The following is a 25,305-nucleotide window of genomic DNA, read 5'->3' as shown; positions in this document are numbered from 1 at the left end:
CCTATAAGGTTTAGATCATGACATCTATAAAAGTTCATGCACTGCATTGCCTATAAACTGTTGCTTTGGAACCTTTTGTCTCACCAGTCGTAGTAAAGAGAATAAAGACATAGATCTGATCTGTATTTCAAAGGGCCAAAATAATCTGAGGTAAAATCTATTATAATTGCATGGCATAATTTTTTAGATTCCTTTAGATTCACCTATATGCTTTTATTAGATACTTAGGCAATTATATACTTAGTATAAATATAGCAAATAAATTCTCTTTTGTTAAGAAAGGCATTGAATGAACATTGGAAATTGTTTTGTTAATGATACGATGAAATCCCGGGCTTCACCAGCTAATTTCTGTCAATTTAAACAGAAACAAAAGTGAAAGACTGCATTACCTTAATAAGGACAAAATAACAAATTCTGACAATTGACTGGTAATTAAGTCTTGCTGTCATTTAAATAAAATCGTAGCTATAAACAGAATTGGCTGATTACCCAAATGGATTATATAGCATTGAAATTTATAATGTATTCTTATTTTTCAGCTTTCATTACTATGAATCTTTATGGACAGACCACTGATGTGTGGATAGGGCTACAAAATGATGATTATGAAAAATGGCTAAGTGGAAAGCGTGTGGTATATTCTAACTGGTCTCCAATTGATATAATAAATGTAAGTGTTAAGATTTACTTTTTAGAAATTGGCAAGAGATTTTGCTCAAAACTTGTTTACTAAAGTTTTTTTATACCTCTTATATTTTATAGGCATGAATTTTTATTAGTCAATTATTAATATATTCATTTTAATAATGCAATATATAATTTTCACATGTTCCATAAATGTAATTACTTTACTCATCACAAGAATTATTTACGTCTTAGGTTATGAAGTGATCTGTGAACAGATTTATTAAATGCAAACAAAAGAAAAATGGTGTTTGAATTTTTAAAATTATGTCTTTAATAAAAATGTCGGTGTTATGATAATGTTTTGTGTTACCTTAAAGGAAAATCTATTCTTTTAGATTCCAAGTCATAACACCACCGAAGTTCAAAAGCACATTCCTCTCTGTGCTTTGCTGTCAAGTAATACTAATTTTCATTTCACTGGAAAATGGTATTTTGAAGACTGTGGAAAAGAAGGTTATGGGTTTGTTTGTGAGAAAATGCAGGGTAAGAAATATTTGCTTCTTTATTCCTTTCATTTATATGGTTCACTCTTCTTTTCCATTTTGTTTTACATGCTGCGTAACTGACAGTTTCATAGCTTAACAGTGCCAGGCACTGATTTTTTGAGATTTATATACATATAGTCTTTTAATTTCTGCTAACCCAGGATTATGCCCTCTAGTGGGGTTCTACAGCCTGCAAAGACCACATGAGTGACAGCCAAGTTTAGGCATCCATTTGGTCATATTAAAAGGTATTATTGCTTTGTTCTGGGATTATATGTCTGTTCAGGCAATTAAAAGGATTGCTAAATGCTGAAAAACAATCAAGGAAAGAAACCAACTCAATACTTACTCCTGTCTTGGAATGCCAAAAAATGGTCTTTGTAACTAAACATGGCATGCAGCATGTTTCTCGATCTGATGGTGACAACACCCAATGACTTGTGGTGTGAAGTAACAAAACCATACTACCACAAGTAGCCAATGGGGTCCATGAACAGTGTGAATGCCCTGTAAGTGAGGACAACAACAATAGCTCATAGCTCATGCTTTCACTGAGGGCTAGGTTTCCCTGTACTATGCAACCCTAGAAGGCCATGCTTTGTGTCTGGAGCTGTGTGGCACTCTGGGCAACCTAGTATATATGCTTACTTGCAATAGGAATTATAACTCTTACTGTTTCACACATTTGGACCCTTTAATGATGTTAAGTATTAACCCATCCTCGGAAAAGCTGCTCCAGGGAAGCCCTGTTTCCTGGGTTCACCGGTATCACTTAATCACAATAGTGGTTGGGAACTGAAAGAAAATACCAGATCAGTTATAACAAGAGTATTATGAGAAGAGCAGAGACTTGCAAGGAGAGAAATAATTCCAATATGCCATATCTTTGCATATTTATGATGTACCTGGCGCTGTGCCTTGGCTTTATCTGCATTATGTCATAAAATCCTCATGACGAATCTAGGAAGTAGATAAAAGTCTCCCCATTTTACAAATGAGGAACTTGAGGATTAGAAAAGATAAGTAACACACTCAAATTAAATACAATTATTTCATTCCACGACCTTGAGTTTGATCTCTTCTAGAAATGTACTCCTGACCACTTTCTCTCTTTGATATTTGGGGACGAACAATGTATATGTTCTTTGGGAGATAGTATAGGGTAGTGGTGGTGGAGAGCGTGGGCACTGGAGCTCTCACCGCTCTGGGTTCCTACCCCACCGCTGTAAATAAACGGTCAGTCAAGTTTCTTTTCTTCTCTGAACCTTGACTTCTGCATCTATTAAATGGAATAAAACTATTTCACAGGCTCTCTGTACATATTGGGTTATATATGTTTAATAAATAATGACTCTTTTTATTGTTATTTCCAAACCATATTATTCAACTACTCAAATTCTTATAGTCTACAGTGATTACTCAAATGTTTATCTGCACGAAAGATAAAATGTCTGAATAAAAAGAGAGTCAAGGGCAAAGTCAACACCCCCAATTTGTAACTTGGTTTCCAATGGATCTTTCTTTTTCACAGAAATGAGTGGCAAAATCATGTTGCTCAAAGTCACTTATGTTTTGAAACCTGATGGAATCAACTACAAAAGGAGAAATTCATATAGGTGAAAATACAGATGTATAACATTAGTGGGGGAGCACAGTTAAATGGGTGCTTGGATCACATATACAAGAAATGTTAGTTACTTTAATTTTACTAACTGTTAAAATTTTAAAATAGATATTTGGTTTTATATAAATAACCTTACACTTCATACACAGGCTAGCAAACAGACTTCTAGCAAAAAAAGAAAGAAAGAAAGAAACAACAACAGATGACAAAAGTGTGGTCCATCACAATTTACTTGGTTAATTTCACTTTGGTTTTACAACATGCATTGAGGTAACATTTTCAGGTAAAAGTTGAATTCCCACTTTGTCATTTTTATTTGGAAGATTGTGACAACAGGAGGAGAGGGGAGAAGAAGCAACAACATTTATTGAGTGCCTACTATATCCCACGTACCAGAGTAAGTGCTCTTTGTAGAAATCTCAGTGAATTCTACCCACACCCCTCTTAGGAGGTCTTACTAACCTCACAGACTATAAATGTGAGGTTTTAAGAGATTAACTAATTTCCCAAGGTTTCTCAGCCATGTAGGGTCAGGACTAGAGTTGAGTCACACCTTATCATGCTCCTTTTCAAGCCCAAATGGAGTGAAACCCGTGTAGAGAAAGAAATTCAAGCCACTTTAGATCAGAAACTTAAGAAACCCTTACCTTGTCTTTGTATTTTAAGTTCCAAAATTTAGCTTATCAAGCACATAATATGATACAGAACAAAAAGGCGGGCTCGATCCCTAGTGTGGGGCATGCAGGAGGCAGCCGATGGATGATTCTCTCTCATCATTGATGTTTCTCTCCCTTCCTTTTTGAACTTAATAAAAATATATTTTTAAAAATAAATAAAATAAAATTATCTCTTCCTAAAAAAGATCTCAGAAGTAGAAAGCAGAACCACTGACTTCCAAGGAATCGAACTGTGACCTCCTGGTTCATAGGTAGACACTCAACCACTGAGTCATGCCTGCTAGGCTGCATTTCTAAGTGTTAATTAATTTTTAAGCTTCTCTATGTATGTATACATGTAAACATTAAACATGATAACGATCATACAGTCTGAAAAGTTTAATAAAGTGTTACATTTGAGAATGCTCACTTGCAAATTATGTCTGCAGTGCAGTATATGATGATGTGGTATATGCCAATATTCTCTTGTAAGTATTAAGTTCTGCGGGAGCACATGTGTTAGGCTGAACGAGGAGAGCCAGCAGAAGGAAACCTACCTGGGTCACATGCATTCCACCAGCGTGGTCAGTTTGACAAAAGATGTTCAAAATGGGAAACCTTCTAGAAATGACATGTATTATATGTTTATATTTTTTAAAGAAACTCATTCATTAAATGTCCTAAGTGTCTGAATTCTTTAGCATCACCTGTGCTTTCAGGTAGTGTCCTCAGTTTGAAGACATCAGTTCTGAGAAGAAAAACACTGCTGTTAACAACAGCGTGGACCATTGTGGCAGGTTCCCATGCTAAGCTTTGCCTCCCCCGGCCTCCTCCAGATGCTGCCAATGATCTTCGTTGTTGTTCTTGTTCTAGATACTTCTGGACATGGTGTAAATACATCTGATATGTATCCCATCCCCAACACCTTAGACTATGGAAACAAAACTTACAAAATAATCAGTGCAAATATGACGTGGTACACAGCAATGAGAGCCTGCATGCTGCACGGAGCAGAACTGGCCAGCATTACAGATCAGTATCACCAGTCCTTCCTCACTGTTATCCTCAACCGGCTAGGACATGCCCACTGGATTGGACTGTTCAGTGCAGATGTACGTGTCCTCAGACCCCTTGGACAATCCTCACCTCATCCCGTTTCACATCTACTTCCTCAGGAGGCGAGCCACTGAAATTAGCAGAGAAAAAAATTTTCCCAGAAGTAATAGTAAATGTAACATTTAGGCCATTGGTTTATGCAGTAACTACTGACCAATCTTATGAGCAGCCTGTGATCACAAAATATAGACACCTTCTTAGAGTAAATATCCACTTGCCTAGTTTCTGGAAATGAATGCTCTTCAAAGGTTCTATGAAATTTTCTGAGAAATTTCAAGATGCTTCCTCATGTACTGGAACACCTCCCACACTCAAGCACCTTTATTTTGGTAATTTGTTGCATTTAAAAAATTCCCAAGAAAAACAAATCATGCTTCCTGTTTAGAAATTTGGCCATTAATAACTTCAGTATCCCTTGACATTTATCATGTAGGTTATTTTTCTCCTCTGGGAATGTAGTTTGGAGAGTAAGGTGTTTTTTTTTTTAATTTTTCTTTTTTCTTTAATAAAAATAATCACACACTCAAATTAGTGAAAGTAAATCAATTCTATCCTGACCTCTAGTGCTACTCCCCAAAGTCAATCACTGTTAACCATTTCTGGTGTGTCATTTAGAAATTTTCTGTACAGGCACATATATGTAAATGTAATGGATGAATATGTATATTGTTTTTTAAATATAAATGAGAACTTGCTAGATATGCTGTGTCTTTAAACTTGCTTTTTTATTTAATATACCTTGTACAGCTTTCAATGTCAGTACATAAAAATCTAACACATGTAAGGATATATCACACTTTATTAAACAATTCTCCTCTGAATGGATAGCTGGGTTCATCCCAGTTTTCACAATAACAAACAATGCACAACAAATATCCTGTGCAGGTAGGATGAGTTCCCAGAAGTGAAGTTGCTCAGTACACTTTGAATTGTAACAAGTAGTACCTGCAATTTACATGCCAACATTAGTGTATGATAACATCTAATTTATTCACATCTTTGCCAACACTGGGTATGTCAAAATTTTAATCCTTGCCAGTGAGATAGGTAAAAGGATGGTGTTTATGGTTGTTGACTGTGTTTTCGTATTGCAGAATGTTTTAACTTATGTAGTCGATTTTTGCTTTATGGCCTCTGGATTTTCTATCAGACTTGGAGAGATTTTTCCCACACTAAGAGTATAAAATATGTAGCCAAGTTTTCTTTAGCACTTCTATATGTTCAATTTTATGTTTGAATCTTTGCTCAATCTGAAATTTATTTTGGTGTAAAGAACAAGGTATTGATCCAACTTCACTCTGATTGCTTGCTGGGAAATTATAGTGGCAGGGAGCCAAGGATGCCCCAAAACTAAAGAAGACATCTCTTCAGGCAGATGTTCTTTTTTGTCAGGCCATATTCACAAGCTGTCCTAGACCCCCTGAAATAGAAATCTAAGATGTGGAAATACAAATCTGTGTGTGGAGTGATGGGTTGCCCAAACAGCATTGGGTGATGCCCAAACAGCGGTCTTGGCAAGGAAATGATGGTTCCGTTTCCCTCCACAGGATGGTCTCAGTTTTGACTGGTTAGATGGCGCCAAATCCTCCTTCACTTTTTGGAAAGAGGATGAGCCATCCTTCCTGGGTGACTGTGGTTTTGCTGACACCAATGGGTTCTGGAGTATCACAGCCTGTGAGACATTTCTGCAAGGAGCCATTTGTCATGTACCTACTGGTAGGTTCAATTCTATTCAACTAAAAACATATGTACTGTGCACCTCCTGCATGCCAGGAGTGTGCTAAGCAGGAGCTAGGAGGAAGAGTAGTAAGGAGTGTCTGCCTCCAGAAGCCTTTGGCCTGGTAGGTGATGTACAGACAAATAACTGTTATACAAGGCAGGGCTACCAAACCATATGAGAGGTAGCAAGTGTTGTGGGGGTTAGCAAGAAAAAGAACACATCATATCCACTTGGAAAATGTAGAAAGACTTCTTGAAGGACTTAACTGTGGAGATTTCCCTTGAAGAATGGGTGGGATATAAATGAGGCAATGATGGGACATTTTGAGCAGAAAAGGTTGGGCAAAGACATGGAAGGAAGAAAGGACTGAGCATGTATAAGGCAAAGCTGATATTGAGATTTTCCTACATCACAAATTATGGTTAAGGGAGAGGTATAAAATCAGTTAGAAATGTGGGTTAGGAGAATCGACGACCTTGAATGCCAGATTGGGGATTTATGTGTATGTCAACAACGAATAGGATTCTAGAGTTATTGTGGTAATAATAGCAATGATATTTATGTCTATATCACACACACACACACACACACACACACACACACACACACACACACACACACACACACACACACATATATATATATATATATATAAATGTTAAGATGATAATAACATCTCATTATACTTAAAGTTCACCTGGCTAGGCCAAGTGAACTTTATTTTAAAGATGTAACAAATTCAGAACATTAAATAGCTTCTTGAAGATCTCACAGATGTCCATCAACAGCCCCAGTAGTAGCAGACAAGTTTCCTTGCTTTCTGGTGTGATGTTTATCTCATCAAACCAGATCCTCATTCCTTTGATTGCTGCGGTGTATGTAGAGCCCTTAACACTAGTTGGTCTCTTTTTAAATCTCTCATTTAGTAAAAGTGCACTTACTTTTTACATTCTGGATATGATAAGTCAAATAGCATGCACATTATGTAACTTCAGATCAAAATAATTCAGGCTGAAAGTCATATACTTTGGAAAAGCCAATCCTGCTTCTAAAACACCATAAGAGTTAGCCTTCCCTTTCAACAACACTGCGTTTATTGAGTGCTTTAGAAGCATCGGGCACTATCTCACTTAAACTTCTCAAGCTGTAAGATGTTGTTAGATCTCTTGTGTAGATAAAGAAACCAAAGTATAGGGAGGTTACATATCAGGCCCACAGCCACCTACCTAGGATCTCAGCGTGATGTGTCTGACTCTTGTGCTTGCCCTCTGAAGCAAAGTCCACCCCAAATTTCCCTGTGTTATGTGATGTGATGTGATGTTATATGATACACTATTGAATGCATTATTTTCTCTAATAGGTTGATTAGCAGGTAAGAATTTGCTAAATCTATAATATGCAACACTGCATGTAATAAATTTTGTACATTGCCTTTGGAATTGCCTTTTGCCAGCTTCATTCAGCTGCCAGTATTTCTAAGAATCATATCCCTCAATGTGATACTAATGGTAAACATGAAAGTCAGCCATCTCACCCAGGCAGCACCCAGACTAAGCCTCTATACCCTGTCATGTGTAGGTAAAGGTTATTTCTGCAAGAAATGCTATAAACCAGACCTAGTTTTGTAATCATGTATATTAAACCACTCTTCCAACTATTACCATGAAAATCTCATTACATATATTTATCTTGGTCTTTCATAGAATGTAATGCAATATTCATCTCAACTCAGTCACCACACTGAAATCATAACTGATTTTTGTTTATAGAAACAAGACCATTTGGAGACCCAGAGCTATGCTCTGAAACATCTATTCCCTGGATAAAATTCAAAAGTAATTGCTACAGTTTTTCTACAGTCCTAGACAGTATGAGTTTTGAAGCTGCTCATGAATTTTGCAAAAAGGAAGGTAATTCTTTTGTGATGGTAACATACTTTCAATGTGTTCCTTCTTTTTTAAATTTTATTTTTGGGAGTATTACATATGTCCCCCTGTTTCCCCCTTTTACCCCCTCCACCCGGCTCCCGCTCCACCCAAGGCCCTCACCACACTATTGTCTGTGTCCATGGACTATGTCAATGTGTTCCTTCATGATATTTTAGTAAACAATCTAATTTTTTGTCTGATGATTTAGTGATTTTAGCAGCAATAAAAACACTGAAAAAATAAATAGTATTACATTTATTTGGAGGATGGCTAATGTATGAAACTAGAGGCCCGGTGCACGAATTTGTGCATGGATGTGGTCCCTCAGTCCAGCCTGCACTCTCTCACAGTCCGGGACCCCTCCCTCCTTACTGCCTGCCTGCAGCGGAGGTGGGAGAGGCTCCCACCATTGCCGCTGCACTCACCAGCCATGAGCCCAGCTTCTGGCTGAGCGGCACTCCCGCTGTGGGAGCACACTGACCACCAGGGGCCAGCTCCTGCATTGAGTGTCTGCCCCCTGGTGGTCAGTGCATGTCATAGCGAGTGGTTGAGCAGCCTGAGCATATCATTAGCATATTATGCTTTGATTGGTTGAACAGCTGACCAGTAGACCGGACAGTTAGCATATTAGGCTTTTATTATATAGGATTAAATGTCCAGTATAAAACTTTAAAATTTAAGATGATGTCTCAGAATACTGTACTCTCCCTGCCCCCACCCCCCCAAAAAATCTTCTTTTGGTAAAGAAACATCTAGGAAAAGGTATGTTTGGAATAGTAGAGAACATTTTGATTTTTCTTAGAAGTAATAAAATAGAAAGTAACTATGTGAATGCTTTTGAATTACAGATTTTTTTTATGTTCCCTAAAATTAGTATTCTATGCTTTTACTTCTGAGATTAAAGCTTGTATCTCTTAATAAATATGGTTTTGCTTTAACATTTTTCACCAAAAATCACTTACATACACTGGAAATTTTCACTTTTCAAAGCCTGAGCTTTACAAATTATGGTATGGGAGACATTTTAAAAATTGTATTTACATGTGAACACAAGTACTTGTTCATTTGCTGTTTGTCTTTTACAGGATCTAATCTTTTAACAATCAAGGATGAGGCTGAAAGTTCATTTCTCCTAGAAGAGCTCTCTGTTTTTGTTTCTTCTGTCCAGATGGTTTGGTTGAATGCTCAGTTTGACGATGACAGTAAGTAATTGGTGTAGAGAAGAGGAGAGAGCAAAAATAAGCACATGGTGGTCAAGGCTGGTGAAAATGGCCTCTACAAACCAGAAAACTCTCCTTGGATAGATTGGCTGTGAAAAACAGCACACGTGTTAAAGCCATTTCTTCCAAAAAAAACATTGCTGACCCTTTCCTGTGAAATAACCCCAAATGAAAACAAACAAGTTTATCTGCATGAAGATGCTTGACTGGAACTTTATGTTCACAGACTGAGTCATAGACACCAAAACCATATTCATTTGAAAATACCCCAGGTTCCTGGGTGTTAAAAAGCACAAGAGTGCGATGGTAACATTTAGTAAGCAATCTAGTTTTTGTCTAATGATTTAATAATTTTAGAAGTAATAAAAGCATTGAAAAATAAATAGTATTAGATTTGTTTAATGTTTCAGTGATGAATTATTCTATTAGAATTATTTGCTGCCCGTACCAACCAAAGTTTATACTCAAATGAGAGCATAGTGTTCTTTCCTTTATTTAAATGATGGTTATTGAAATCACATATGAATACAATTATTTTAAGTGGTATGGACAGCTTCAATCCTATAAAACAAGTGGTGTACCAAAGTAGAGGGTGGGTCTACCCTGGCAAGCAGTATTATTTCAATCACTGACATTATTTAGAATTTCTAGCACATGGTGATAAAAAGCTGCCTGACTTTTAGTTAGTTTTATTGTTGATTTTAAAACCTTTTTGGACAATGCACCCCTTCATTTCCTACACATGGATGGACTCTCCCATGGCCCCACCCTTTGGTATACCACTGGCTTGCTAAAGAAACTCACTGTAAAATTCTTTTAGAAAGTGAGCCATTTTGTAATGCCATAGATGTTAGAACTTCAAAGGATTTTTTCTATGTTATTAGTTTAGTTTATTAAATGATTTCTCTAAGTTGCTTATAATGATAAGAAATACTTCAAAATCCAAACTTACATTAGCAAACATGGAAATCCTCGGTGAACTAAATTGGAACTAAATTAAAATGAATCGAGAGTTGTTCACAAGGCAACTTAACTAATACCTACCTTGTGATGTTGAGTTCATAACTGTATTTACTGAGTTAAAAGCGCCAGATAAGGAGAGAATCTCATTAAATTTAGGGGCTGCTTTTTATGGTTTATTCCAGTCTTTGTAGGTTAGATAACGAATGGTCATTTTAAAATCGGCAATTTTTCCACAGATCAAACCATGAAGTGGTTTGATGGAACTCCCACAGACCAATCAAACTGGGGCATTCGGAAGCCAGAGATGGACCACATCAAACCTCCTCTGTGTGTTGCCCTGAGGATCCCCGAAGGAGTGTGGCAGTTATCCCCGTGTCAAGAAAAAAAAGGATTTATATGTAAACTGGAGGCAGGTGGGTAAAGTCAGAGGGTGATTCTTCATTTTGATTCCACCCTATGTAATATTGACCCACCTATTTAACATCTAAAGCTTTTAAAATCCAAGTATTCAGGGGGTACAGATATAGTTTACTCACATTTTTATTGCAAACAAAATGCACAGTGCTGAGACTGAATGGGAATTCTTTGGCTTAGAAAAGGCAGTGTATGTGTTTGTAAGCACTAACAATGATTACTGTAAATCAGGGGTCAGCAAACTTTTCCTGTAAAGGGCTAGATAGAACTATTTCAGGCTCTGGGGGCCATATGGTCTCGGTCCTGCTGCCACTGTAGCATGAAAACAGCCACACACAGTGCGGAAATGAAATGTGGCTGACTTCCAATGAAACATCTATACTAATAAAAGTGTAATATGCTAATTAGACTGGACAGCCAAACAGACCTTCCGGACAAAGCCACGGTGGCGGGGCTGAGGCAGAGGCAGTTAGGGGCGATCAGCCAGGCAGGCAGGCCAGCAGTTAGGAGCCAGTGGTCCCGGATTGCGAGAGGGATGTCTGACTGCCCCAAGGGGTCCCACATTGTGAGAGGGTCGGGCCGAGCTGAACACCCCTCCCCTGCACGAATTTTGTGCACCAGGCCTCTAGTTACTTATAAAAACAGAAGCCCAGATTTAACCCATGGGCCATAGTTTGCTGAGCTCTGCTACAAATAATGACATCATTTTACTGACTTAAAAGAAAAACTTCATCTCATTTTCTTTTATATTTATTTTTAGATATTCGCGTGGCAAAGGAACATCCAGGAAAAGGTATGTTTGGAGCAGTAGAGAACATTTTGATTTTTCTTAGAAGTAATAAAATAGAAAGTAACTATGTGAGGGTGTCTATTGTACTTCATTGCCATTGAAGTTTTCTCTTTTTTTCATCTTCTTTCAGGACCAAGTCACAGCATCGTACCATTGGCAGTAGCGCTGACACTGATAGCAATTCTGGCCATTTCCACACTTGCCTTCTGCATAAACAAGCACAGGAGTGGTGCCTTCAGGAGACTTGTGGAGTTTCAGAACCCTTACTATCCCACAACCAACTTCAGTGCAGTACATTTGGAAGAAAATATTCTCATTTCGGATCTTGAGAAGAATGACCAATAGTGAGGAAGCCACAGTCATGAGGACGAGTAAAGAAGACTTCCAGGAGAGCCTGTCTGTATTTTTCTTTACAGACCAGATGCCATTATACTGTGAATTGTGTCGCTAAAAGTGATAATCTTAAAGTGAATGATAACCAAATTAGAAGGGTGTTGATTTATTCATTTCCCGCAACTGTGACCTATTCTTCCAAAGCGGAAATTACACAATGGTTATTATTCTGAAAACAAGAACTATTAAAAGAAACTCCCTCTCAAAAACTCTCAAACCAATGTTAATTACAGTTTTTGCATTACTGTTTCTACCAAATATTTTTGGGGGAATTTTAAAGCTCAGCTATTTAGACATTTACCCACTTTCATTCCATGAAAAGAGAGGAAGTAAGACAAAATGTAAAACCATAAACTTATATGTGATAGGAAAAGGAAAAACCTTCTGAGGGGTTTCTTCTTTGTTTTTAATGCAATCTTTTTAATCCAATCAGTTTTAACAGCAGGGTTTGGAAAATACTGATTTCTAAGCTTAAAAGTCACAGGTTCTGGGCTCTAAACTAATACTTAGGGTGACTCATTTTTATTACTTCTGACTTCTCAAACCAAAGGAGAAGAAAATTTACTTTTCTTTAAATAGTAAAATCTTGGTTAGCAGCGTGCTTTCATAAACAACCACACAATGTGGCCCAAAATATTCCATTATTAAACGATGACTAAGTTTGATAGTTAAAAATATCTTAGAGACAAGCTTAAAAGGAATTTATTGAGATCCTAAATCTGTTAAAACTCATGGATTCTATTAAAAACTAAAGGTATAAAATAATATTTAACACCCCTAACAAGCAAAAAATATAAAATGTAACTTGAATTTAAAGGGGAAAAATTGAAGATCTGAATTATAGTCCCATTAGAACCAGGCTCAAGAATATGTTGAGCAGTACTAGGTAAATTATTCTCCAGCAGTAATCTAGACCCCTTTGCTGTTTGAGTGAGTTTATTTGGAGTGTTCTGTTTGGTAAACTGTGGTTCTGGGGAACCATCTCCATTGTGTTGGACTAGTAAGTGCAGTTGGTAAATAATGATTAAAAGCATGCTACTGTCCATAAATTTAAAATCACTGATCTTTATCTTCCTTCATTAATTTCTTATAAAGAAACATGACTTCACCATCAATATTTAGGGGTTTACTCATTCCATAAATGTTTATTGAATTCCTATTAAGAACCAAGAAACTGGAGGTACTGGGGTAAGCATGTCCATGAGATCTCTGTTTTCAGGGCACTTCTTTTCTAATGAAGTAAAGTGGACAGTAAACCAGTAAAGAAATGCAGGAGCAGAAAATATCAGGTGGTTATGAATATTCAGTAAGGTCCCATGATAGAGAAAAACTGGGGGTTATCAGGGTCTCCCTAGAGTGTGCATTTTAGTTATTACAACCAACTGCCTCAAAGCTGGTGGCCACTAGTCACAAGGTGGAGCTCCGGGAGAAGGTATGAATACATTTCCAAGTGGCAAACCATCATCATTAGAAATACAATCTGAAGAGCATGCCTTCAGAATGAAGTCCCCATAGCTTGAAACAGTAAATACAGCTTCCCAAAGCAGTTTTTTGCTACTGTTGTGTGTAGTTTACACACTGGAACAATCAGCTTCCATAAGTTTTGTAAGTTTTAAGACTTCATTTTTTTAAAGATATTATATTATGTGACAGTTTTATATTTATGACTCAAAAGAATGATTGGCTTGAACTAGCCAGATGGTATAAAAGCCCAATTTAACACTAATAAAGAATTTAAAGATTTTTTTTAAAAAAAGCCCAATTTAACAATCTATCAAGTGAAATTAAAGTTCTGTTCTGGTCTTTTCAATGGACTTGGTAAAAAAAAAATGCTAATCAATTATCCTTCCAGTCAAGCTATGTTGAAGTGGAATAGTCACACATAACAAGCTGACCAAGTATGTCATTCGTAAAGTGGTTCTGAAGAAAGAAACTATACTGCTTGTCAATGCTCTGTATTTGATACTGAATCCTGCAATTTCAAAAATAGAAAGTATCGAAGTAGTCTGTTTTATTCATATATGTGCACTTTAATAAACATTTTTCCATATCTATTTTTTAATCTGAACTTGATTTCACAGCTATAGCCTGAAAAGAAAATAGTAGCAGGGTTACAAACACATTTATGCATAATTAATGTGCCCCCTCTTTAAAAAAAATCAGTTATTTTCTATGACTCTAGGTAATGGAAAACCTTGGATTTTTCTTGTTAAGTCCAATGGCTCTTCCCATCCCAGCAGTCTTCTTGCAGTTTAAATGTTTCTTCTACTGAAAGGTCCCCTCCCTATCAAGCATGGATTAGACGGTGTCTTTAGATAAAGGTTCAGTCTTTTGGAGTTTCCTTTCCCTCCTCGGAACGATGGATGGATATATGAGAACTCGGTGTGCCCTTGCGGTGCTGGAGGGAGAAGGTGATAACTGACTGTGGATGTGTGTTACCTGGTGTCCACTGAAGGAAGTTGTTTGGTCCCACTCTTGGGAATTCTGCTGGAATCTGCTATGAAGTCTATAGTTCAGCGGTTCTCAACCTGTGGGTCGCGACCCCTTTGGGGGTCGAACGACCCTTTCACAGGGGTCGCCTAAGACCATTGGAAAACACATATATAATTACATATTGTTTTTGTGATTAATCACTATGCTTTAATTATGTTCAATTTGTAACAATGAAAATACATCCTGCATATCAGATATTTACATTACGATTCATAACAGTAGCAAAATTACAGTTATGAAGTAGCAATGAGAATAATTTTATGGTTGGGGGTCACCACAACATGAGGAACTGTATTAAAGGGTCGTGGCATTAGGAAGGTTGAGAACCACTGCTATAGTTGGTGCAACCTGTAGTCTATTCTCTTTGATTTGGCCCCATCCCGCCTCTCTCTGGCACCACCTAATCCCGGGAGAATTGGTTGTGACTCCCATTCAATTCCCTCCCTGGACATTGCAATTCTTGGCTCCAAGGCCACTTCATCCCTGCAGTAGTGAGACCCTGTCCAGCACCATCTGCTACTCTGTTAGTGAGGGGAGGCTACATGCTGTAGCAAACAATCCCAAAATTTTAGTGGTCTCACAAGCAAAGGTTCATTCCTCCTCCACACCGAAGTGAGCTTGTAGGGGGACTTGGTTTTATTCAGTTATTGGCAGGTCCCAGTTTTTCCCTACAGTCAGGCCTCCATCTCCTAAAGCCTTGGAGTCTTCCAGTGGGTCTCCTGCCTCTGAAGACGTTAACTTGGATACGTGTTTGATTAATCATGTAGCTAAGTCTTCAAACTGAGGACATATTTCCCGAAGGTGCGTAAAGATTTCCGAGGGACAGAGGGGCATGGTTATCCTTAGGGAGCTTAGTTTCCAGAATCTTTTTTAAAAAATATATTTTATTGATTTTTTTACAGAGAGGAAGGGAGAGGGATAGAGAGTTAGAAACATCAATGAGAGAGAAACATCGATCAGCTGCCTCCTGCACACCCCCCACTGGGGATGTGCCCGAAACCAAGGTACATGCCCTTGACTGGAATCGAACCTGGGACCCTTCAGTCCGCAGGCCGACGCTCTATCCACTGAGCAAAACCGGTTAGGGCAGTTTCCAGAATCTTTAACCTTCATACAGTCTTTCTTAGGATTGGTTTGCTTAGGAACACCCTGAGATGGTGTCATACTGATTCTTATTTCCTATGTCTTTACACAAATGCCTGTCTTTACCTTAAAAAAATGACATGGCTTTTACTCCAAATCTTACTGTGCTCCTTTAATTTGGGGAAGCCTCCCTGGCACCAAAGAAAAATGTTCAAAGTAAAGATGTCAGTGCAGCATCTTCTAATAAAGGATTTATGAACCCAGTGCACGGCCTCTTGTCTTTCCCTGTATCCATACATTTTTCTGTTAAGGGTGAAGTGTGGAGTTAGCAATTCCATGTTGGGATATTCTAAGTTAATATGCATTGAATAGTGGAACATCAGAGATGATAACCACTTTGTTTAAGACTTTATTTCATCCATCCCTTGGAAAGAAAATCTGGAGAAAGCAAGGAGAGTGTAGATATTGATAAGAATCTGATGTCTTAACTTTATCCTGGTAAAAAGCTCATGGCAGAGCTCTTAGATTTATCTATCTTAGATTTCAAAGGGTGAGTAAGAACATACTTGAGTTGAAAAATAAAATCAGACTTTTTCTGAACATTGTATTATTTGGCTCACGGTTTTGACAATGAAACCTGGCCTTACCAATTAAGTTTTTATGATGAATATTTTTCATTAGTTGAATAAACTAAATTTGCAACTCTAGTGTTCTGAATAAAGTACTTATTAAAATAAAGACATTTTAATAAAAAGAATTTATTGAAGTATAATGAAATTAACATTTCATTTTTCCCAACCTTACCTTGTATAAGCAGGTAAAATAAAGTGTCTATAAATGAAAGAATAGCAGTCATAATTAATAGTCATTTGAAAAGTCTTAGTAAAGCCTTTTAATTTCACTTCTAGAAAATTGACAGTTAATCATTCTAATGACTGGGTAGCAAATTCTTTTGCAAATTGAGTGTTTCCAGTTCTTTACTTTAAGCAAAATTCAAGAAGAACATAATCAAATTGTCAGTTGATAGATGATGAAAATAATTTTTATTGTATAATCACTGTGATTTTTGGCACATATGAGAAAATAATTCAAATAATGGAGTTATCTTATATAATAAAAGGCTAATATGCAAATTGTCCCCTCAGCAGTTCGACTGACCAGGAGTTCGACCACCCACTATGACATGTGCTGGCCACCAGGGGGTGGTGCAGAATGAAGGCTCTGGCCAGCCGCCAGCGGCCAGCGGCTGGCAGCTGGGGGAAGGAAGGCCCCAATTGGCCCTGATTGCCTGCCAGACCTAGGAACCCTACCCGTGCACGAATTTTGTGCACTGAGCCTCTAGTATAGCTATAAAAAACCTCCTTTCATTCCCATCTTTTTATTTACATGAACAAATTTTCTATATTAGTCGGGATAGGTAGGGTATGTTGTGGAAGCAAACAAACCCTCTAAAATAGCAGTGGTTAGAAATGAAACTCAGAAGTTAACTTTTTGGTCATGCAAAGCCTGCTATGGTTCCATTGGCTCTCCAGGACAGTTCACTTACAGGCAGTAACTCATAGATATGTGCTGCATGTTATCCAGTGATGCTATTGCAGGAAAAGGGAGTAGAGAACTCTTTAGTTCCAGGGTCCTAACTCAATACATGGCACTTCCACTCATAGACCATTGGCCAGAACTAGTCACATGGTCCAACCTTAAGGAAGTCTGAAAGGTTTCCCAGTGTACTCAGAAGAGGAGGGTAACTGACTATGGAGAGCACCAGCAATTTCAACCTGAGTTTCTACCAGAAAAAAAGGGGGTGGGGGGGGATAATCCCTGCTGAATCCTGACTTATTCTAACAATTGTAAATTAATATTAACTTGTCTATGATACATCATTTTCATTAAGACATGCATTACCTATAGCATTTTAGTTTGACATATACTATTTATTAACTGTTGTAATATATTTATGTTGTTCTGATCAATTGTGTACTGATAATAACTGAAATAACTCAATATGGAAAAAAATGTATAACACAACCTATATTCACAGGAGAAATTTTAAAATAATTTTAAAATAATATATATATTTACTGCAGGCAAATATGACAAGGTGATGAATAAAATATTTTCAAGAGTAAAAATATATTGCATTAGGAGAAAATTCTGTGGGGAGATTGGAACAGATATAAAAGACTAATGTGAAGAAGAAAGTAAAACATCTGAATGTTAAGGAGTTATGTGTGTGTTTTTTTCTATTTTAAAATAAATTAAGATAAAATTCAAATTGTTTTGGTACCTCCAATCAAAAAAACCACAAAATGAGTCCCATGTATACCAGTGACCTTCTTTACTCAGAGTTAATTAACACAAGCACTTGCTTCTTGCAGAGCACTTTGCTGTAATTTAGAACAAATTAAGGGGGAAATAATTCAAGTGCTGTTTTCTTCACACCATGAAGTGAGCATGATGGGCCAAAGTTAACTCATTTAAAATATTGTCACCCATTTCTTGTAATTATGAGTAGCAATACCATTATATCTTTGCAAAAAAAAAGAAAAAAGACATCCTGATCTATGCTATTTTCAGTTTGTTTCCTGTGCTTCTATTTAATAATGGAAATTGATTTTTAAAACTAATATAACATGCTCTTTTCATTTCTCTCATTAAGTCTCTCATTTACATTAAATTCAAGCATTGCACATTTTCCAGGGTATTTTTTTCACATAAATATATTTTGAATTTAATATGGCAAATTATTAAAAGACTGTATTAATATTTTCTCTTGCCCCTCCCCCAACTCTGAAATTGTGACTTTATTTCTATGTGGTGGTTTGTGAATTAACCTGAGCTTCTTCAGCCTCAGCTTAGGAGGTCATGTCCCCAGGAGGTTATTTAAACTTTTCTCTTTACCTTTTTAGACAGTAGAATTTGGTAGGAGCTGGAAACCCAACTCAAATATGTAGGAATCAGCCTGTCTCTTGTTCCTACAGACTCTGGGGTGAAGGGGAGACCCAGAACCACAAGGAGAGCGAGGGAAAACACCGAAAAGAATAGGGAGAGGTGGGTACTTAACAGGAAGTGTTTACCTCAGTGTGTCACCAAGGACTCTGAAGTTCCTCATTCAAAATGTGGTTCTGTGGAGACTAACGAGGACCCTGCTCAAGACTGAGCATGCCTGAATTAATGCAATGTTTGCTCAGGCTGGATATCCGCCTGTGTATTCCTCAAGCAAGGGATCCTCTGGTCAGACAAGAACTTGTTTTACTCCCTTTTACTCCAAGATGACACCTAAAGATGCAAAAGAAAAAGTCTCTCTGCACACTGCCAGCAGGGGGCGCATCCGTCGGAAGCAGCGCCTCCTGGCAACAAGGACAGATGGAAGAGCTTGGTGATGCTGGTACTCCCTACAGTAACTCCCTGCAGTTAACATGGCAATTTACACACCCCCAGGGAAGACTAGTGAAGAAGTTCTTGTTTCTGTAACAGTGGTTCTCAACCTTCTGGCCCTTTAAATACAGTTCCTCATGTTGTGACCCAACCATAAAATTATTTTCGTTGCTACTTCATAACTGTAATGTTGCTACTGTTATGAATCGTAATGTAAATATCTGTTATGCAGGATGGTCTTAAGCGACTCCTGCGAAAGGGTCGTTTGACCGCCAAAGGGGTCTCGACCCACAGGTTGAGAACCGCTGCTTTAGAAGATCATCTGTATTTGCATGTTAAGTAAATTTAACCTTACATTTAAATAATAAACTGTGTTTGTTTTAAAAATGTAGCTCCATGGATGGTAGCCATTATCACATTGTATATTGTTACAATCCTTCCTTATTCTGCACTTGAAGCCCATTTATCTCACTTACTCAGTCCTGGCCTCTAGTCAGGGAATCAAAATTATCAGTTGAAGTAAGAAATCATAAAAACTGATAGATGCATACTTAGGTTAAACATTTCATTTGCTATTAGAACACATAAATATATATTTATCCACAATTATTTGGTGTATGGACATTGCCATTCATTTACCATTGCTTTCTGTTGGTCTCAAGCATAAAGCATGCCCCTAAGATTTTGTTCACAATCTCCAGTTTCAGTGTCTTTAGAGGAGTGAAAATTTAAAGGTAGCTGTGGACCAATTTGGCGGCAAAGCCCTAAATTTTTATATTTTCCCCAATATTTATAATTGTCTTGTTCAACAATAGAATTTTTAGCTATGTACCTTTATCAATTCTTTGCAAAGCATTTAGCTTAGTTTTCATTAAGAATTCTCTTTTCACACTCACAGTTTTTTTCATACTCATATTTTTAATATAACTTAAATGATAAAATTACAATACCCAGTACAATTGACATAAATGGATTTGGGGACCAACACAATCAACTCGCATTCATCATAAGAGGGACGTGAAGGAGCAGCAGCCCTTTAACAGCATATTTCACAGAGGGCTTGGCTGAGCAGCAGAGCAACGAAATTTTAATTCAGCTGTTGGTGTTTAAGGCTTACTCCAAATTTGAAGTGGGACTCTCCCTCAGAACTTAACTCTGAAATCCACACAGATTGGATCTGAGCATAAATAAGCAAGTCATCTGCGACAGAGAAAATAGCTCTCCAGGAGATTGTAGCTTGGTTAAACATGTCTGAGAAAAGAAAGCAAGATGTTGAGGAAAAAGGGGTTGGGGAGGGGAATCTGTCCCCAGTAGAAACGGGCTCAGACAGACATCCTCAGTAATTTTGGAGGGAAGGGGACTTAGATATTGGGCAGACGATATTTCCACTTCCAATGGCAAAGTTTCTAGAAGCATGGCCGCAGGATTCTAGGGTTCCAAGGACATCTGTGGGTGCGATGGATGCATTACCAGGCCATCTTTCCTTGCGCGATCAAGCAGAACTTCCTTTGTTCCATTTCTACACTCACTAAAAGCCTCTAGTTAGGATTTGGGTTCTCAGTGTAGGTCTGCCTAGTGTCAAGGGAATGTCTCGTCTCCAGCCTTTGAGTACATTAGGCCCCTAGAGAGGGACTGCATACAATAAAGGAAATGGCTTGTGATTGCAGTTAAATTTCCCATGCAGCTGGAGAGAAGGTGCTGATTGCGTAAGTGCTCTTCAATTTCTAATTGTAAAGCAATACACTGGCATTGTGACTGCTACCTCAGTCTCCTGTGTGATTTGGGTGGGGCAGTAGGGACTCCAGAACACTGTGTAGAAGGTGTCCAGGTGGGGGTGATCTCATTGGAAAGGGCTCTAGACCCAAGGAACCTGGTGCAGTGACTGAAGGACAAGTGCGCAGTGCCTACTCAGATGACAGAGCAACCATAAACGGGCATTACACTCTCTACCTCAGCTTTCGTGGGTGTTTAGTTAAGATGAGTCAAGGCATGGCATCCCCTGGTCCCAAACAAGAGTGAGTTTCTGTGGCTTAAAAAACCGAGAACCAGGTCCTGGGACACAATTGGGATCTTCAAGGTCCAACCCATGTCCCCTTAGCCTCCATTTCCTGTGAAGACAACTAGACCTCCTCTACCACTCTTACTCTGTTTATGTCAAGGCAGTATTTGAGGGATCACAGATGGATTTCATGCACCCTATTTTCCAGATGACCAAAGTTAATCTAGGAAATATTCTTTGATTTGACCAATGATACATGGCTAATTTGTGGCAAAGTTGGAATCAGAACCTAATTTTGCGATGCCCGGGTCCGAGCTCTCATCAGTAGTCGGTGGTACCTGTGGTGCAGCTGGCCCCAGCGACCTGTAAGAAAGGTGGAGGCTCAGAGGAGTGGGGGGCATGGTAGAGCAGGGACAATGAAAGAGGACATAAAATCAGAGGGCAACTAGGCTTCTCAGCTCACTCAGACACCTAGGAAGGTGTGACATAGCTGCAATTCTGTTTTGGAATCCAAACAGATGTGTGAAACAGGCCAGGAGCCCCAAGGAGAAAGTGGGGAGCTGAAGGAAGGAGGTGCAGGAGGGGGAGGCTAGAACCCCAGGAGAGCTATACAGGATACCTGACAAGCAAAAGCAAAATTACCGTTAGGCTGTTTTTGATGGAGCTTGTGAATGGCAAGATAATTCCTGGACAGTGGCAGGAACTGGGCTGTTTCTGTTTGTTTTGTGTTCCTGGAGACCGATGCATTCTTCTTAAAATCCAGCGAGTTGCATTCCAACATAATAAAAGATATAAAACAAACAGCTCTGCAAAGTCACATAACTCAGGGGGTGGGGGGGCGGTCTCTTGGTAAAGGCTGGAGAGCAGAAAAGTGGGAAATAGAAAATCATTGAGTTTAGATTCTCGGTCACATATGTGTCAGGTAGTGTCTGTTTTGTTAATCATTCCTCACTTCCAGGCTTGGATGTGTGCTGGATATTCCTCCAAACCCACGCTCCAGCTGTCTGCACCCTGCTCGGTGCCTCAGACTCTATCACTTGGACATCCTTGCTCTCCAGCTTCGGTTGGGTCCAGCCCAATGGGAGACTCCGGAAAGAGACTCAAAAGGAGAAAAAAAGAATGGTTGGGGATTTTAATCTCCTCGGCTTCCTCCTTGCCTTGTTGTGAGGTAATTATGACCCACTTTCTCCCACTGAAGCCACAGCCCCTGTCACCTGCCCCTGTCCCATAGCTCAGCGTTTTCCATATCTGGGAGCAGCAAACCTGCTTGGCTCTTCAGGCCTGAGGTGGTGACGGATGCTGCTGCATGAGTTCCTGGGTGCCTCACCATCCCTCGTTGCTCCCCTTAACATTTCCACACCTTTATCAACAGTTTCTCCATTAAAGTCTCTTCAATTACCACTTCTCAGGAGCCACCCATTTCCTGGAGGCCTCTGCCGATACAGCAGGCTCCCAAACATGGGCCATGCTTTTGATATCGAAATGGCTCACTCCTCAGCAGTCTTTTTTTATTTTTTTAAATTGATTTCAGAGAGGAAGGACAGGGAGAGATAGAAACACCAATGATGAGAGAGAATCAATGATCGGCTGCTTCCTGCATGCCTTCCACCAAGGATTGAGCCCTCAACCCGGGCATGTGCCCTGACCAGAAAATGAACCATGACCTCCTGGTTCATAGGTCAACACTGAGCCACACTGGCCAGGCCTCAGCAGTCTTTATTCTCCAGCTTTCAATTTCATTTTTGTGTGAAGCTTTTCCAAAACAACAACATAAAATTCCAGAGAAACACATGTTCAGCCCTACTAGACTCTAAAAGCCAGCATAGTAAACCATTCCCAAGTAAGCCCTTCTTGGGCTAAAATAAGAGTGGACACTGTCGAGGGAAAGAAGATTATTATAAGCCCACACTGTTAAATTATTCTTTCATGACTGAACACAACCGTAATCCATATTATTATTTTAAATTACACTATAAAATGCAGTCATTTATTGCCTTTCCAAAACATGGTGATAATACATTACCAAATTATCAGGGGTCCTTTATTAAAGCTCTCGAATTTGATTTATAATGTATGATGCAGCTTATCCTTGAGAAAGATCTACTAAAAGGTATACTTAGTCTTAAAGCTAGTGAAGTAAAACCTCCCTCTAATCAGCCGCCAGGAAGCTTCCGCTTCAATGCTTTGTTGATACTGGTGTCAGCAGGACACTAAAAGCTTGAAGCTTTTTATGTTTGATCAAATACCAACATTATGCTGAAGCAGAAGTATTAATTCATAGAGTGAAGCTTCCAAAACCTCTACAATTCTCCTTCATCCTTCCTCCCCATCACCCCACCACCACCACCAAAAAGGTCACATCGAATCAGGGGGGTTAGGGAGAAGAGAGAGATGGACAGTTTGAGAACATTCGACATACACAAAAGAACTCTATAACCCAAGGGAGAGACAAGCACTAAAATACATTTTTCTTAAAATGCCAGTCATATCTAAGAAAGGAAAAAGTAACTGGTGCTGGGAAGTAAGAAGGTGACACGGTTATTATTCTCATCCTATAATGAGAAACCGAGTGTCAGAAAGGGTCAGGAATTTGCCCCCAACTTTTCAGCTAGTGTTTGGGGAAGCTGGGATCATTGTCAATCAGATCATTATACTACAGTTCCTTCCTGGAAAAAAAAATATATCTCAACAGAGAAATAGGAAGCTTCCAAGGTTAAAGAAAAAATCATTTTTAATCCACAACTTTTTTTTTTATCACTTTGATTCTGGGCCTTCAAAAAGAAAAGTTTTACTATGCTGCCAAATTCACACAAAAAACACTCAAGGGAGCAAACTGAATTTTAAGTGTATCTTATAAACCTGCAGCGATGTGTCAACAACAAAAAACAATGTTCTCAGAAGATTATTTACACAAAAGAGCCCAAGATGTATTTACGCTGGCATCTATGTAGTTGCTATAAATGCTAGTCTCAATATGTTTGCACGGTTCTTCTCAAAATGTAGAATTATTGTTCCTGCCACAGCAATTTGGACATTGAGCAACCTGTAAGATACCTACCATCACGATAACCCTCTTAAGACATGGCAGATCCTAGCAGATAGTTTGTTGTTGTTTTTTAACAAACTGATTAGGAAAATTATTTCTAGCAAGTATCACACATGAGAGAAACTGGGAAAATTAACTGCTGACATGGAGGCACACATATGCATTGAGGAAAAGCGGAGGGGGGTGGTTTCAAGAAAGACCTTTTGATTTGTTTGAAAATCACATATCAGGGAATTGAAGAAAGAGAAGAGAAGATGTCCATATCTTATTGCCTAAGTCCTTATTGCCATAAGTGTATTGGACAGTGCAGGGCACCACAAGAGTAACATACATCAGACCTGATAAGAAATGATACTAAACTGGTGAACAAAAACAGATCCAAAGACAGAGAAGCATCGATCAGACCATCAAAACTCAGAGGGAAGGTAGGGGAGGGTTGGGGTAAGGGGGAGAGAGCAACCAAAGGACTTGTATGCATGCATATAAGCCTAACCAAGGACACAGACAACAGGGGGGTGAGGGCATGAGTGGAGGTGTGGGGGGGCAGTGGGGTGATAGGACACATATGTAATACCTTAATCAATAAAGAAAAGAAAAAAAATGGTACTTACCATGATGTTATAACCAAAAGTCTTTCTAAATGAAATATAGGACCTAATTAAATTGTCTGCACTAGGGTCCTGGTGCAAAGTTTTCCAGTGACCAAAAGAGGAACACAGGAAGAGGAAGAGGCCTTGCTGATTGAGTTTAGCTACAGAAACAGGAAAGTCAGTTGCTTTAAAATATTATGTGAAACACAGGGCATAGATTGGTTGTGTAAGCTCTTCTCAAAGTCTCTGGGAAAAAAGGGGGGGAGGTGGTGTGTGTGAAATGGGCAAGAACTGAGCTTCTCAGAGCCAAAGGGAGGCCCCCTAGACTCTAAGGGCCTAGAGGATGATTTCATGAAGGCCCACTGGGGAATCTGGAGAACAGGGGAAACTTTCCTGAAATACACTACATGTGCTATTTTTTTAAAAAAAACATTTTAAATATATTCTTATTGATTTCAGAGAGGAAGGGAGAGGGAGAGAGAGATAGAAACATCAATGATGAGAGAGAATCATTGATCGGCTGCCTCCTGCATGCCCCACACTGGGGATTGAGCCCGCAACACTGGCATGTGCCCTGACTGGGAATTGAACCCAGGGACCTCCTGGTTCATAGGTCAATGCTCAACCCCTGAGTCATGCCCGCTGGGCCACTCCACATGCTCTTAAAAAAAAAAAAAAAAGAGGAACACAGCCCCAAAGCCATACCTGATGGTTTTGTTT

At 38.7% G+C, this 25,305-nt stretch overlaps 1 protein-coding gene and 1 long non-coding RNA gene across 3 annotated transcripts in view; one reads left to right on the top strand and one right to left on the bottom strand.

Annotated features, from left to right (window-relative positions):
- PLA2R1 (phospholipase A2 receptor 1, 180kDa) overlaps nt 1–14,049 on the top strand; it is a 108,957-nt gene extending 94,908 nt beyond the window's left edge. For both annotated transcript variants that reach the window (XM_005859355.2, XM_014534112.1), the window contains 9 exons: nt 543–673; nt 1,026–1,173; nt 4,329–4,567; nt 6,119–6,287; nt 8,061–8,201; nt 9,305–9,421; nt 10,639–10,815; nt 11,577–11,609; nt 11,737–14,049. In XM_005859355.2, the coding sequence (XP_005859417.1) occupies nt 543–673; nt 1,026–1,173; nt 4,329–4,567; nt 6,119–6,287; nt 8,061–8,201; nt 9,305–9,421; nt 10,639–10,815; nt 11,577–11,609; nt 11,737–11,951 (1,370 nt within the window). In that variant the 3' untranslated portion in view covers nt 11,952–14,049. The remainder of the gene's footprint in view (nt 1–542; nt 674–1,025; nt 1,174–4,328; nt 4,568–6,118; nt 6,288–8,060; nt 8,202–9,304; nt 9,422–10,638; nt 10,816–11,576; nt 11,610–11,736) is intronic.
- A 5,805-nt stretch (nt 14,050–19,854) lies between these two features.
- On the bottom strand, nt 19,855–24,690 carry LOC106724928. Its single transcript, XR_001360755.1, has 3 exons — nt 24,607–24,690; nt 21,592–22,048; nt 19,855–21,312 (listed from the first exon to the last, which is right to left on the bottom strand). It is a non-coding gene; the product is annotated as an uncharacterized LOC106724928 (long non-coding RNA).
- Nucleotides 24,691–25,305: the final 615 nt, after the last annotated feature.

Source organism: Myotis brandtii, unplaced genomic scaffold, assembly GCF_000412655.1.
Source record: "Myotis brandtii unplaced genomic scaffold, ASM41265v1 scaffold125, whole genome shotgun sequence".
Taxonomy (NCBI): Eukaryota; Metazoa; Chordata; class Mammalia; order Chiroptera; family Vespertilionidae; genus Myotis; species Myotis brandtii.
This window is presented reverse-complemented; position numbering and strand designations above follow the sequence as displayed.